The 15,309-nt window shown below is 45.3% G+C and overlaps 1 protein-coding gene across 1 annotated transcript; it reads left to right on the top strand.

The window, feature by feature from the left end:
* The first annotated feature begins 1,240 nt into the window (after positions 1-1,240).
* Positions 1,241-12,733, top strand: map2k2a (mitogen-activated protein kinase kinase 2a). Its single transcript, XM_083648145.1, has 11 exons — positions 1,241-1,875; positions 2,117-2,327; positions 2,838-2,984; positions 3,174-3,251; positions 4,730-4,781; positions 8,764-8,888; positions 9,578-9,791; positions 10,033-10,097; positions 10,227-10,288; positions 10,587-10,632; positions 10,791-12,733. The coding sequence occupies exons 1-11, from the start codon at positions 1,787-1,789 to the stop codon at positions 10,899-10,901; spliced, it is 1,200 nt and encodes a 399-aa protein (XP_083504271.1). The 5' UTR covers positions 1,241-1,786; the 3' UTR covers positions 10,902-12,733.
* Positions 12,734-15,309: the final 2,576 nt, after the last annotated feature.

The raw sequence follows: 15,309 nt of genomic DNA, 5'->3' as shown, positions 1-15,309 counted from the left end.
AATTAATAGGAAGATTCAAATGAGAAGAAGGGGGGCTTCCATTTGGACTAAATTCACTCAAAAAGCTCACAAGCAAATAAAGGAAAATTTCACATTTTAACTTTAGGCTATAGTAGGCAAAATGGTTCTCCTTTAGAAAGTGTCAATTTTCTTCTTCTTAACAAAGCTAATAATGTGTCCTCTCAGTGCATCATAGCTGAATTTGAGAATACTGAAATTTTTTCTTGTACAACAAAACATTTATTCACTCAAGCAGTGTTTTTTTTTATGAACAGATTTTATATTGATCATGCCAAGGTCAAAACGTATTAATAAAAATAATAGCATGATTAACTTTGTGTTTTACAGGCAAGGGATGGTGGTAGGCTACTGTATTAATTATGAAAGCACAACACTGCATTATTTAGAAATTAAACCAAATCAAGAAAAAAATGACAAGTGATGAATGTGTCTTATTAAGTTGTCATAAAGCCATTCAGTTAAACAACTGTAAATGTTTGTGATGGCTTTTGTTTCAGAGATTGTGACCTTTGGCACGGCCTGGGGTGTCTCTGTTTAGTGTCTTTCCACCAAACCACTGCAGGAAGTTGTTATCATTTGCCTACTTCTGTTCATTGCAGTGCTGAAAGTTTCAGAAAAGTTGCCTGTGTGCAAAGCAAGGTGATAACCATCATTTCAAGATATGAGTAAAGGAGGAAATTGAGTCTGATTGATGTCAGATGAAATAGATGTCAGTTGCTGAGTGAGAAAATATGGACACTCTGAGAGGGTATAATGTAGGACAAGTGCTTGTAACTTGATAAAAGAGAAAGTAAAGTGTTTGCATTTTGATGAGACAACACAGGAGGATGAACAGTAAAGATCAAGGAAGGGAAATTCGTAAAGGTGAGGGCAAAGTGACATTTAGCAATTAGCCCCACATTCAGCCCCACTGAAGTAGTGGAGAGAGACATGTCAATTCCTGCTCTAGATCAGTGGATGGCAGTAATGCACCTTCACATGCCAATTGCCATTCCAAGGCAAGGCAGATGAAGTTGAGAAGAAATTGTTAAATTGACCCTTTTATACTTTATAAGAAGCGATCCGGAAGTGTTAATGCAGATGGCGTAGAGAAAGTCTGCATCACTGCATCAATCATCAACTCGTCAGACAGTCCAGTCTCGCGTTATTTAGAAAGGGTTCTCCCTGTGCGTGTCTGATGCTGCTGCAGCTGCTGCTTCCTGTATTGAAGCACCAAAGCCGAAGCCCTTTTTTCATCCGAACCCCACGCCCCAGCCGAAGACGGAGGGATTTCTAGCCTGCACGCCCCTGTCCTGCGAAGGCCAGCAGAGTTGCTTACCCGGTGTAGCTGCCAATACTCGCGGCGGCCCCGTCTTGTGAAAGCTGAGAAGCAAGGGCTGAACATTTAGCTCTGAGTTTGCAGGGCACGATTTTCCAGGAGCTGGTGCTAGCAAGTAGCAGCTAGCTAGGTGGCTAATGGCCAGTAGCAGCAGGTAGATAGCCTTGAAGACAAACAATTAGCAATGTATTGACTGTAAATGTCACGGTAGTACCGAATAACGACCTGACATAAAGGGCAACTGATATGATGTGATTTATCCAAGTAGCTGACTGACATGCTCGCAAAAGTAAACTAAGTTTGCTAGCGTTAGCCAAGTAACTAGCCAGCCAAGTTAGAGCTGATCCTGTTGCTTTCTCTGACTGAGTTTCGATACCATCTCACTGCATCGTATCGCGTTATTTGGGAAAGTCGTCCAGGGTAGCAAGACTAGCTATTAGTATTGAAATGCCTGCCAAAAGAAGACCCGTTCCCCTGAACATAACGCCCATAGGGGAGGGACAGGCCATCTCAACAACCATCGATGCTGCATCTGAGTGAGTAGTAACGTTATTTGATTTTAAGTATAGACTATGCTGCATTACTATATGAAATAATTACTCAGAATTGTATTATGTTGTTGCTTGTGTTATCACCCTTTACTGGTACCTCCTAGTCCAGGTGCACCAGTCTACACAGATTTGTTGTATCCAGTGCTGGACTAGAGATGCCCCTCTCTCTCTCTCTCTCTGTATTAATTTCACTGCATCCCTTTCCTCCTCTGTCTGTGCCTGACAGAGCCAATCTCGAGGCCTTACAAAAGAAACTGGGTGAGCTGGACCTGGATGAACAGCAAAGAAAACGACTGGAGGCTTTTCTCACGCAGAAAGCTCAGGTTGGGGAGCTGAAGGATGATGACTTCCACCCCATTTGTGAGCTGGGAGCTGGGAATGGGGGTGTGGTCAACAAGGTTCGCCATAAGCCCTCGAGTTTGGTCATGGCCCGCAAGGTGAAGCTCCACTCTAAGGAATATTAAGTTGAAATGTATCAGTCGATAGGAACTGAATCACAACATATTCCAGTCCTGAAATATGCTTTATTACAGCACAGTTCCGTTTTTACAAGTACACCTTAACGACGGTTTCCTAGACTCAGACATGAGAGTAGGATGTCATGCTTTCAAATCTGTGTTGTCACACCAATAGTACAGTTCTATTTGATGATGCCTACTCCAGACATATTTTCTGAAAATATTGGTACATATGTGTACAACTTAATTCTCCTGCTCTTTTGTCAATGAAACAACTTCCACCTATGAATTCTTAACTTGAGTGGGTTGAAAGGAGGATGCAACCTCAAATACTAACTGGGCACAGACAAACGTGGGAATTAATTAGTCCATTTACTGATGCACCAGTGGCATCCTGAGATACGGGGAAGTCAGAACGATGTGGTTCATCTGTTTCATCCGTCTTTGTCAGATCAGCAGTTTAATGTTTCCCCCTGCCCCCCTCCTCAGTTGATCCACCTCGAAATCAAGCCTGCTATCAGGAACCAGATTATCAGAGAGCTGCAGGTGCTGCATGAGTGTAACTCTCCCTACATCGTGGGCTTCTATGGGGCTTTCTACAGCGATGGAGAGATCAGTATCTGTATGGAGCACATGGTGAGAGACTCTGCTATGAATGAACAGAATTAATGTGCTCAGGTTCCAGTAATTTATATATAACTCGTAACAACTACATTAATATTTCTTCAGAATATTTATTTATTTGTTTCCAAAGAGCCACCTGCACTTAATGTTGTTTTTTTTTTTAGATGCATGTGAGATTCTGAAATGTGTCTGTCACTACAGGATGGTGGATCCTTGGACCAGGTGCTGAAGGAAGCCAGAAGAATCCCAGAGGAAATCTTAGGCAAAGTTAGCATAGCTGTAAGTAGTTTACTTATTTTATTTTGTAAAGTTTAATGGCAAATTTCTGTCTTTTCCGTTCAGTACTCAGATTCTTCTTTGGCATGAGAGGAGTATAGGGTATTAATAATGCAGGTAGTATATTAGATGCCTGTCTTTTAATGCAAAATGTTTGCACAAACAGTTGTGCAATGATTCTCAAAGATAATTTTATTTTCAATCTTATTCGTTTTTTGACATTATAACAATTATTAATAATACATTAAATTTACATACATGCATTCAATTCAATTGATTGTGTAAAAGAAAATAAATTGTCACTTATTTCATTGTAAGAGTTTGAGGTTGCTCCAGGTCACAGGTTGTCTAATACACACCCAGAGGGCCAAAGCAAGCTCCAACAGTTGAACACAAAATACCAGTAAAACATGGCTGTTCAACACAAGAACACACACTGCATTAATCACAACATTTCAGTTATGATAGTCCATTTTGATACGTTTTTTTAGTCTTTGATGACACACACTTCCTTGTTTACTTTGCTGACTGCTCGATTTATGCTGCATTCAGGTCATATCAGAAGAACTGAATTTCATTGCTTCAGGCCTGAACATGTTTAACTCTCTCGAGCGCCCACGCACATTGTTGATATTTATGAATTTAAAATCAACCAAAAACAAACAGCAGATATTGCAGATGTACGGACGACTGTGTTCATGTGAATATATGCTGCTATGTTTACCGCTTGGGTTGACACACTTCCACAATTTCTGATGCTTAGCTAGGTGGGAGATAACGGAGCCTGCAAAACATTCCCACTATCCTACTTGTAATTATCACTAGGAGTAGGAGGTTGTTGATGTATGGATGTACTCAGTCAGTCAGCAGTTTGCATTTACAGAGAATCCAATATGACATGAATGTGGCATTAGTGTCGTTGGAACAGTGCACTAGCCAAATAAGCTGTCCAGTCCAGTAGTTTGCATTGGCCCTGTGTGTGTGTGTGTTGGAGAGAGCAGTGCTCCCTGTTTCTACAGTGAAGTAAGTGACAGCATTTTGAACATAATAAATCATCAGCAAAAACTGGGAAAATAAGGCCCAAAATAACAGGTGAAAATGACAGAAACTTTCCTTTGAATACTTCAGTTATTACAATGTGTGTGGTTTTGCTCCGGTAACATGCTTGTTATGTACTCTCACCTCTCTTCCTTTGTGGGCGGGCGTCTCTTGTGGTGTTGCTTCACAAGCAGCTCTTTGTGCAGTAATGCACCCGAGTCGCAAACGCAACCTATTTTTGATGAGTCGTATTTAGTTGGAGGGGGAATGCTGACTTTCTATACCCGTTTTCTCAGACAAATATCTGGTGCTTACTTAGTCCACGATCCTAAGGATTTTAAATGGAGGTCTACATTCTGTTTGTGGTCCAAGAATAGACTTTCTCGTCCACATCTGGGAAATGGAGGGCCTGTGTGTTAAATGTTCTCCTCTCTTGTTTATAGGTACTGAGGGGGTTGGCCTACCTACGGGAGAAGCACCAGATCATGCACAGAGGTAACGGTGTTCTGCTGCCCCAGAAGTGGCTGCATTACCGTCATAATTCATTGAGACAGGCACAGATCTGTAGACAACATTTTCAAAGCACAGGCTAAACAAGATGTAGGCGAAAGGGAGATGCACAGATGACATGATAGGTGATTGACCAAAAGTGTTATGGGGGCGTATGTGGCTAGCCAGGGGTTATTTGGGGCCCTGTTTGTTAATTTTGCTGTGGAATTAAGTGTAGTATTGTGTACAATAACGTGTTATCACAGTACTGTCGATTCATGTGAGTCACAGGCATTTATGTATAGCCCAAGCATTTGTATGCTTCCGCCGGCAAAAGCCGTGGCCAGAGGCATTATGTTTTCGGGTTGCGCGTCCGTCCGTATGTCCGTACGATACTCGTTAACACAATATCTCAGGAATGTCCAAACGTCCACTTGGACTCATCAGGATGAACTGATTCGATTTTGGTGGTCAAAGTTCAAGGTCACTATGACCTCACGACCGTCCGTTCCATGATCGTTATCTCGGAGGTCTTGAGGGAATTTCTTCAAATTTGGCTCAAACATCCATTTGGACTCAAGGATGAACTGTGATTAGGTTTTGGTGGTCAAAGTTCAAGGTCACTGTGACCTCACGCCTGTCCATTCCATCAAGGAAAGGCACGGGGCTAGGTAAAATGGGCCATAGTTAGGGATAGGGTGGTCGTAGAGACTCGGGATTCGAGGGGAGGATAGGGGGATGTGGGTGGTGGTGGGGGCGGGTCAAGGAAGCGAGATGGGGCTTGGGAAATGGGTCGTAGCTAGGGTAGGGATAGGACTGTTGTAGAGAGTCGAGGTTCGAGGGGTGGGTAGGGAGACTGGCTAGGCTCATGTGGGTGGTGGGAGGGGGCGTGGGGAGAGGGGCCGTTGCTTGGGATAGGAAGGTCGAAGAGTGCCGGAGGCATACAATCACGAGGCGGTTATTTCTAGTTGTTAGTGGTTATTCTATTGGACAATTATTTCTTGATTTATTTATCAGCCCAGCATCTTTGAATTGCTTTCCTGTTGACTTTGCTCTGCTGGTTTCACCCTGGAGAACTTGCTGGACATAATCTTTGAAATAAAAAACAAGGGTGGGTTCAGGAAAAACATCTAGGTTGGGGGAAATGCTTCATTGATATGTTATGACATAATGGAGCTTTATTTAAAAAAGAAAGAAAGAAGAAGGCGGCAAATCATGCAACAGATTGCAACAGACATTTTACAGTATTCTGGTCTGTTATGGTGTGTGGATTACGAGTTTGTAATATTGACAGCTTTTTCTGGTGCGAGTTTGATCAATTAAATTCTGGAAGTAGGACTTTTATAAGTAAAATGTGGAAAGCCCTTCCACTCCCTACGAGTTCATTACATCTATTATTAGGCTTGTGTGACTACAGGCCTGCTACTTGAGGCTAAATTCTATTTTTTCACTTGAGATACAGATGGTTCCTTGGCCATAAAGCAGTTTAAGAACCAGTTGAATCTGTAATGTTTGTTTTGGTTGTCTGATAATAGCCATACTCAGAACAAGAGTTGCACACGGCTAATACTTAGAGAAGTCAGAGGGGATAACCCTGACGTGTTTCCAGATTTCAGGAAAGTCATCCTTCTCATTTAGCATTAAAACTGTGTTGTTTTAGGTTGTTTGTTGTGGGTAATGGGCTTTCGAAAAAAAATCCATAATCGATCATCTGGAAAATTATCATTTTTTGATTAATAATAATAATGCAATATGCTGGCTCAATCACATTGATCAGGTAGTGAAAATTGTTGCACTTAACAATACTTGTGGGCAGCATATATCTGTCTCGGATCAGTTTGCAGATCGCCTGCCTCTGGCCCTCCCCTGTCTGCTCGTTGGAATGGGCATCCGCCGTGCTAACACTGAAATGATGGTAGGGTGAGAGCGAGGAGGTTGAGGGTTCGTTGTTAACCCAGGGTCGGATGTACGTTGTTCAAGTGGTACATGATTATGGCTGTATTGTATTTATATTACACGGCATCGCAGTGTTTACAGTGAGCTAGGTCATCTTCTAACTGAAAATGGTCCCACACAAAACCTCACCATGCTCTCTTCATGTTTGCTTCATGACTGGTGGTTTACTTTCAATTTGACGGCAGCCCAACCTCCACAGGCTTTCAGTTTTCTGAAATCCATTCTTTCAGCACCTCTATTTGATACCAAGGAAGGGGGGCGGGGCTCTAGATGGGTAGAGAGTGGGGATTCAAGGGGTTGGTTGGGGGAGTGGTTAGGGGGGTGTGGCTGGTGGGAGGAGGTCGTGGTCAGTAAGGGGGCGGGGCTAGGGAAAATGGACCATAGCTAGGCATAGGAAGGTCGTATAGAGTTGGGGGGTGTGGGTGGTGGGAGGGCGTGGTGAGGGAAGGGGGTGGGTCTAGGTGAAATGGGCCATAGTAGCTAGGGTTAGGATGGTCGTAGAGAGTTGGGGTTTGAGGGGTGGGTAGGGGGATGTTGGTGGTGGTGGTGGTGGGGGGGGGGGGGGGTAAGGGGGTGGGATTAAGGAAAATGGGGCGTAGCTAGAGATGGGAAGGTCGTAGAAAGTCGAGGTGTAGGTAGGGGGGCTGGCTGGGGGGATGTGGGTGGTGTAGGGGTAGGAGCATTTTCCATGCTGAAAATGATTAGCCGTGTTGTTGAGGTACCCACACAAACATTGCCTAAAGTGCCATAATGTCCACACTACTGTGCCGTGGGCTTCAAGGTATTTGTGCTTATGAGTCTGGACATGGCCAGACATGACTGCAACTTGACTTGTTGGCAGAGGCATACACAACCACAATGCGATATTTCTAGTTCACTGTTGGAGCTGATTTTAAAATACAAGGTTTGCTAGAGGTAGGAGGACATTAGGCCTACTAAAGCCTTTTTATTTACGTTTCTTATCATTGAAAATGTCCATCTCTACTGCAGCCGTGGTTGCTGATGGTGCCGTCGTGGGCATACAAATAAATGGGAAGCATGAGGCAAAAGCAGGCTTAGCAAAGCACTAAATGCTTCAGTCTTTACATTAGAACAGAATGGCAACGCAGCAACACAGCTCAGTGTGACTCTGAAGCAGGCACATTTCCCACCCGCTGCCCGTTAAGAAGTACAAAGTGTGTCATGAAAAGTCTCGGTGAAGACGGCGTCTTGACCGCCATAGTGTAGCGTAGCACAGTGAAGTTTCACAGTGCTGCAGGGTCGGTGGTACCGTGTAGAAGGCAGTTGTCTGTGAGCCCAGGCGGTAATTACAGCCTCTCAGTGGTGATTATGCAGCGGCCACGCCCTGCTGACCCCTCCCTCCCTCCCATCGCTCTCCCGCTCTTTCATGCCACCTAAGTCAAGGCTCATTTGTCCTTGGGTGGTGGGAGGGGGTCAGACCGCAGAGGATAGATTGCAGGGCTCCATCTTAGCCCGCTATTTTGCAGGATGTTTTCCAGCGATGAGCGGCCTTGTTTATAGCAGGGGCTCAGCAATAGTATAGCTGGAGCTATTTTCTCCCTTCCTCACCGAACACGGCACCACAGACAGCTGGGAGGGGGCTGAGCAGCACGCCACCAACGGCCTTGGAGGCAGACCGTCTTGGTCTAAATATTTGTCTCAAAGGCGATTCTCTGTTGCAAGAAAAGTTTTGTTATGTACAAGACTTCAAGAATTCACTATCCACCAGGGAGCTCGGGCTCTTGGTATTAACACACCCAGGCAGTGTTTCTTATTCATGATTTGTTTAGGCAGGATTATTTATTGTAAGCAATCCCATTACCAGAGACAGCTTCTCTTCCTGATGTCCTCCTCAATGTTTGTGATAGCCCCATTTGTCAGTAGTGAGGTGTTTTGAGTATGGAGGACACCGGCAGGGGATAGGGGAGGTACCGCATGAAGTAGGGACATGGAGTCGTTAGTCTCTCTGGAAACTCAGGGGTGTGTGTGTGTGTGTGTGTGTGTGTGTCCACCGTCTCTCTCTGCCACCTAGATGTGAAGCCCTCCAACATCCTGGTCAACTCCCGCGGGGAGATCAAGCTGTGTGACTTTGGCGTGAGCGGCCAGCTCATCGATTCCATGGCCAACTCCTTTGTTGGAACGCGCTCCTACATGTCGGTGAGTCAGCGCCGCGCTCCTGCGCCCCCACCCCTTTTCCTCTGGCCCTATCCCCACTTTCCTTCTCCTCTTTTCTCACATCTCTCGCTTTCACTGCCCCCGCCCCCTTCCCCTCCCCCCTTCCTCTGGCCCTCCCTCATGGCCGTGCCAAGAACTCGGGGCTGTGCCCAGGAAAGGGCTGTTTGGCACCGGGGTAGGCACTGCCAACTGTGTTATATCATCCTCACTCACTCTCTCTCTCTCTCTCTCTCTCTCTCTTCCTTCTATCCCCTCCCTCTAAGACACCTGGAGGGTACAGTCAGTGCACAGTGCCCAGAGCGGCTTGTTCCATCTTAGTCCCATCCCCTGCCCACTAAGCAGCAGTGGTTTAAAGACGCTTGCCCCCTTCATCATAAGTCCCAACACACACACACCTGCCCTTGCGTACCCTTCTCCAGCTCAAAACGGAACAAAGCGACTCTTCACTTCCTGCCAAACCCTCCCATCCTCTGTCCTCTTGCCCCCACCACGCCCCACCAATCCTTGCCATGCCCGCTCCACACCGCCCACCCACCCGTCCACCCCCCTCCCCTCTGCCTTCGCCTTCCCCTCCCAGCCCTCTGCCCAACCCTCTCTCCTCCTGCCTGGCGTCTTGGCAGGCCGAGGCTCTCCCTGCTTCTCTCTGACGTAGATTGTGTGTCTCTCAACAGCCGGAGAGACTGCAGGGCACTCACTACTCGGTTCAGTCGGACGTGTGGAGCATGGGTCTGTCTCTGGTGGAGCTGGCGATCGGCCGCTACCCCATCCCCCCACCAGACGCCAAGGAGCTGGAGGCCATCTTCGGACGGCCCGTCCTGGATGGGGCCGAGGGAGAACCTCACACCAACACGCAGAGGCCCAGACCACCGGGCAGGCCCGGAAGCGGTAAGGGGACACAAATGTATCTACAAACATACAACACTTCAAATAAAACAAAAAATCTTTATACTGATACACAACCTTAGCACTGACGGTTGTGCTTTCATAGCTTTAAATGTTCTATTTTCAATTCTTAGAATATATTGGTTTCAAAGTGAAATTGAACAAGATCATTCATATTGTATGAACGAATTTGAAAAGGAAAAATGTCTGATTGTGTCCATGATATGCGATGACTCCTCCACAGGACATGGGATGGACAGTCGACCTGCCATGGCTATCTTCGAACTTTTGGACTACATCGTGAATGAGGTCTGAGGAATTGCTGACTGTACAACGTATTATCTTATATATACACACTCTTATATCTCAATACATGGCTGCTTGCCCTCTCTCCCTTCTGTTTGTATTGATGCTGTTTGATTCTTGCCTTCTCCTCAGCCTCCTCCTAAGCTGCCACATGGTGTCTTCACCTCGGACTTCCAGGAATTTGTGACAAAATGGTGAGCATCAGCAATGGCCTTTTCAGATTGAGAGATACCAAATCAAAGCATCCAACTCAAAATGAGAGTACCGGTACATCAGCCAGGTATAGATGTCAACACTTATATCCTCTGGTGTGACCATAAAAGATGTGGTGTTGACTGAAATGGGTCAATTTGCCTTTTTGTATGAAGAGTTTGTAGAAGCTGGTGTAGTGAAATCCTCAGAGGTAGCTGTTTCAGACAAAACAAATGTCCTTCATTGACAAGAGGCAAAGTATTTTCTGGAGTCATGTTTTTGATGTCTTTGTGTCTGCAGTCTGTTCAAGAACCCAGCTGAGAGGGCAGATCTGAAGATGCTGATGGTGGGTGCCTGAACTCTGCTGCTGCTGTAGTGACTTTTGAAGCACATTTAATTTTTCAGTTTCACTTGTTTGATACTTTGATTCCTAGCTACTTTGTATATCAACAGTATTTACACTAATACAAAAAAAATATGCCTCTCCCCTTACATTTTGTTCAGAGTCACACGTTCATCAAGCGATCAGAGGTGGAAGAAGTGGACTTTGCCGGCTACCTGTGTAAAACGATGGGTCTCAACCAGCCAAGCACCCCGACCCGCGGCACCGACTGAACGGGCTTCGAACAAGCCGCACTGCCCTTAGACACACCTCCGGGTCTCTCATACACACAGCCACACGCACACGCGCACACACACACACACACACACACACACACACACACACACACACACACACACACACACACACACAGATCATCCCACATATTGGCACTCCTTTCATCTTGCCCTTGGGTGAAACGGTTTTGGCTTCCTTTTGTTTATTTGGCCAATAGCAGCAGGGCCCATTGAGTTGGTGTACTGTACTAAGACCACAGCTTCACCACGCCAGTGTCAGAGTAGCCACAACTCACTTTGCCACACTGCTACAGAGGACGTATCAGGCACTCAAGGGCTGCCAGTGTGTCAGTTGAATTTGCATCGATATCACGGCGCCTCTTTTGTATTGTCAAATATTCTGTATTAATCTTTTCTATGGCAACGGTTGCTGGCTTGTGGGACTGTATTTTTCAATAATTACCTGCTGTAGAGATTTGTTGGGGTGAAAAAGATCGGGAGAGGTCCACAAATATTCTCTATACTTGCTAATTGCAATGGGGTTTTATTGAAGGTAAATGCAGTTATTTTCATTTAAAACCCTTTTCGTTGAACTTATCCATGCAAACGTGTTCCCAGCAGAGATGTTGTAATTACCTGCAAAACAATATTTACATTTGTGAGTAGAGTGCAGGACAAATGGGTGGAAGAGGAGTGCTTTTCTCTTTTTGGTAAATGAGAGATCACTATAAAGATCACTTGTGAACAATGTCACAAACCAAAGAGGGTACTCATGACTACTAAAGTTTTGGATGCAATGCCTGATTTCTTTTTTTATTTGATTTTTTTTCCTTTTGTATGCACATTCATGAACAGTATATGTATGTACTTTGAATGTTGACATTTAGATTTTTCATTCAGTGGTAAATACTCTGTATTGACATTGTTTCCTCAACATACATTTCAATTCACATCCCACACTGCGGGTGACATGCTTCACATGGCAGAAGGCATATGCTATTGAGGCCTGAGTTATGCCAATGTCTTTAGTGACTTTTGAGAAAGCAATGATCAAAATGTACTCATTTGACAATATAGCATGGTTTATTATCGTTCTAATACTGTGTGTATTTTATTTCCCAAGATCATGATGGGGATGATTAGCTGGTGTTTTATCAAATGCCTGAATCTCTTATGTCAATATGAAATTTCAATCACGTTGACTATAATTTTTTCTGCTTTGTTGTTGGTCTGTACTTGAATAATTCCCCCAAAGTGTATTTGGTTCTGTTTCCACTGTACTGCTATGTGTGAGTATGCGATGTGCGCTCCAAGCTTTCTCTTGGTACACAACCAGCCTTGTTTAGCAAAGACTTGGGTTGAAATACTATTGAAAGTCCCCTCACACCTCTTTTTTTCTGTGATTTAACCAAACTGTGATGGAATTGCAAACCAACCTCAAGTGGAACTCCAGACTGAAGCTGAAGCAAATGCTTCAAGTATAGTTAAAAGGGTTTTAGTGAACGTTTTGACCCGCAGGTCATTTTGGTCAGATGGTGGTGGTGTGACTTGCTAGCCTGCTGTCTTTCTAAGAGCTCCTCTATTCTCTCTGCTTATGGCTGATGTTTCTTATTCCCAAAAATCTGTGTTCACTCAGAACAAAATGGATGCATTGTCACCTGTATGTGTACAAAGCTATATCAAAAAGTACAGGAGTACTATTTTGCAGTCTTAATATACAAATATTTTTGATTTATGTAAATGACAAGGGAGAAGAGTCATTTTATGATAATATAAAAAATGTGTTGGATATGGTTATAATGTATAAAAAGTTTAAAATAAAAACCTATTTGTGAATGTACTTCAAGCTTTTCATAATTTCAGACAGCAATTGATATGATTCACTGTCATCTTGTCTCATTTATGGATACCTTGTTAAATAAATGCCAAACACAATTTATAGTGTAGGGTAGTAGGATGGTTGTGTGTATTATATAGATCCTATTATTTATTCATATGTTGAAAGCGTGCCAGCTCATAACTTCTTGTTTTTGAAAGTGCCCGCCCCCCACCCCCTTAATTTCCGCGTCACGTGGTTGTTGACCGACAGACAGGTTCAGAGTGTGTCAGCCGGGCAAAGTCAAATTTCGGGGAAACTCGGAACCTCCCTTGGGAACTCTGGTAACGTTATGTTAACAAACCATTCGGGTCCACATCTAAAATTATACCGATGTGGTGGGGCTTTTATTACTTTATTATCACTGCTCAAACAGTCTTTATCAGCCATAGCCAGATTTCCACACTGTGCTAGATCTTAAAATTAACAGCCTTCTTGAAACAATTAATTTGATGTAGCAGCAGCCTCTGTCGGCAACAGTTAAACCATGTTGCAAACGTTAAGACTGTGTCCTGGGATTCATGTCATGTGCCTTCTTTTTGTCTAGATTTAATCAAAACCATCAGTCAGACAGTAATGACAAACGCAGATTTGATGCGGGGTGTCTGGGGTGGGGGAGGACCAGTTTATATTTGGCCTGAAAGGCGACATTGCCATAAAAATGGCTGACATCATCTCAGACTGCTATGGGTTGAAAACAACCAATTTCGAGGGTGTGTAATTATTGCGACACTGAATGAAGGATAACTTGTCCGTAAGTATTGTGTATTTCTGTGAAAGTGTATGGTATTTTCATTTCCATAAGGACTTCATCACCTACATTCCCTACTCTTGGCGTTTCAAATTGTGGCACATGCAACACGTCCAAATAATATTGCATTCCTCAAGTTTGGGCGCTTTCTAACCACCTGCTGTAATGTTGATGTTGCAGCAGCAGCAGCGTTGAACAGCGCCCTCTAGGCAGGGGGCGTGTCATTGCCTCTCCCTGCCCGTTCAACCCATGGTTCAACCCCCCTTGAGTCTCTTGCATGGTGATGTCCTCAAGTGCCGGTGTCAAGCCCTGCAGCACTGTGGGACACAGCGACTTTCCTGTGAGACTGGAGGCAAAAGGCGACTCTTCGCGCGGGCGGGGTGACAGCATTGTTTAAGGTACGTCCCGCACGCCACACTCCTATAAAGTGCTTCCCCAGGTGTGCTGCTGGAGGGCTGTCAGATCACAGGTAGGCTACAGACAGTATGACAGAATGGTTGGTTTACACCTTGCCCCGTCCCACAACAGCACAATGGCTGGCTGAGGAGCGACTGAGGGGGCGTGCGGGTGGGCGGTTTGAAATGGCGCAACGTCAAGTGCATGAGCTGTAAATTTACACACGGGGACTTCACAGTGGATACGCCACTTTCTGGTAATGTCTTCCCTGATGCCTCACCTGTAGCAGCCTGGCAGGTATTATGTACGGAGCCTGTGTATGGAGGGGGTTGCTGGCAGCCCCTACTGTATGTGCTGGAATGTGCCAAGGCTTGTTTTTGGGGTGGGACACCATGACCTCAGGCAATAGGATGGGTGGGTGCGACTCTGCTGCTCACAGAGAAAAAGGAGAGAGTAGTGAGAGATGAGGCGGGTGAGAGAAGACTTACAAGTTCATTTCACCATATGCCCAATTCACTTGACTGGCCACACATTGGAGACATTCGCCGATCCTCACTGTAAAGTCAAGGAGGGCGGGAAGTCACGGGTTAATCATTTGTGTCATCCCTGATTATGTTTATTACTTTGACAACTGTCCACTTTTGAGCGCAAATACATTTCCACTTTACTTTTGCCTCGCAGAGGGGAGGAGGGAGAGGAGACGGAGGGGGAATGCTGTTTCTTTAAGAGAGAGGGAGAGAAAGAGAGAGAGGGAGAGAGAGAGAGAGAGAAAGGGAGGGACCTCTTTGCCCTCCAGAAACCAGGAAGGGAATTGAGTTGATCTGCTGCTGCTTGGTTAGCGCATACGGGGCTTTGAGCTGCACGACAGTTAGAGGGAGAGAGAGAGAGAGAGCTCCGGAGAGGAGGAGAGAGGAGAGGGCTGAGCTAACCCACAACAAGCACCACCACGGCCATCGCAGGTGAGCTAAAGGCACCCCGCTACCCCCTGCTGTCTGCCCCGGGCCTGTCGGCCCAGAGGGGAGCAGGCAGAGGAGGAGAGGAGAGAAAGGAATGAGGGAGGGGGACAGAAAGGAGAGCAGGGTGGGGGGGTTGGCCGGGGAGGAGAGGTGGGTCGCAGCAGTAGTCCCTCTTCAAGGTTCCTTTTTTTTTTACCCTCCCTAAAGTACTTCCTCTGTGCTGCTTTTTACCTCTGGGCATTCCTGAGATAAACTTTATTGGATGTGTTCAAGGCATTAACTTTTCAGGCAGGTGGAAGCACTTAGAGGAGGAGGGGGATGGGGGCTCTCGAGAGAGGGTGGGGGGTATTGGACGAGAGGAAGGAGGAACCAGAAATAATTATATTGGACAAGGTACACGCAATAGCAACAACTTTTCGGGACAGT

The sequence above is a fragment of the Poromitra crassiceps genome, assembly GCF_964638095.1.
Source record: "Poromitra crassiceps genome assembly, chromosome: 12".
NCBI lineage: Eukaryota > Metazoa > Chordata > Actinopteri > Beryciformes > Melamphaidae > Poromitra > Poromitra crassiceps.
The sequence above is the reverse complement of the archived record's forward strand: the minus strand, read 5'-3'. Positions and strand labels throughout refer to the sequence as shown.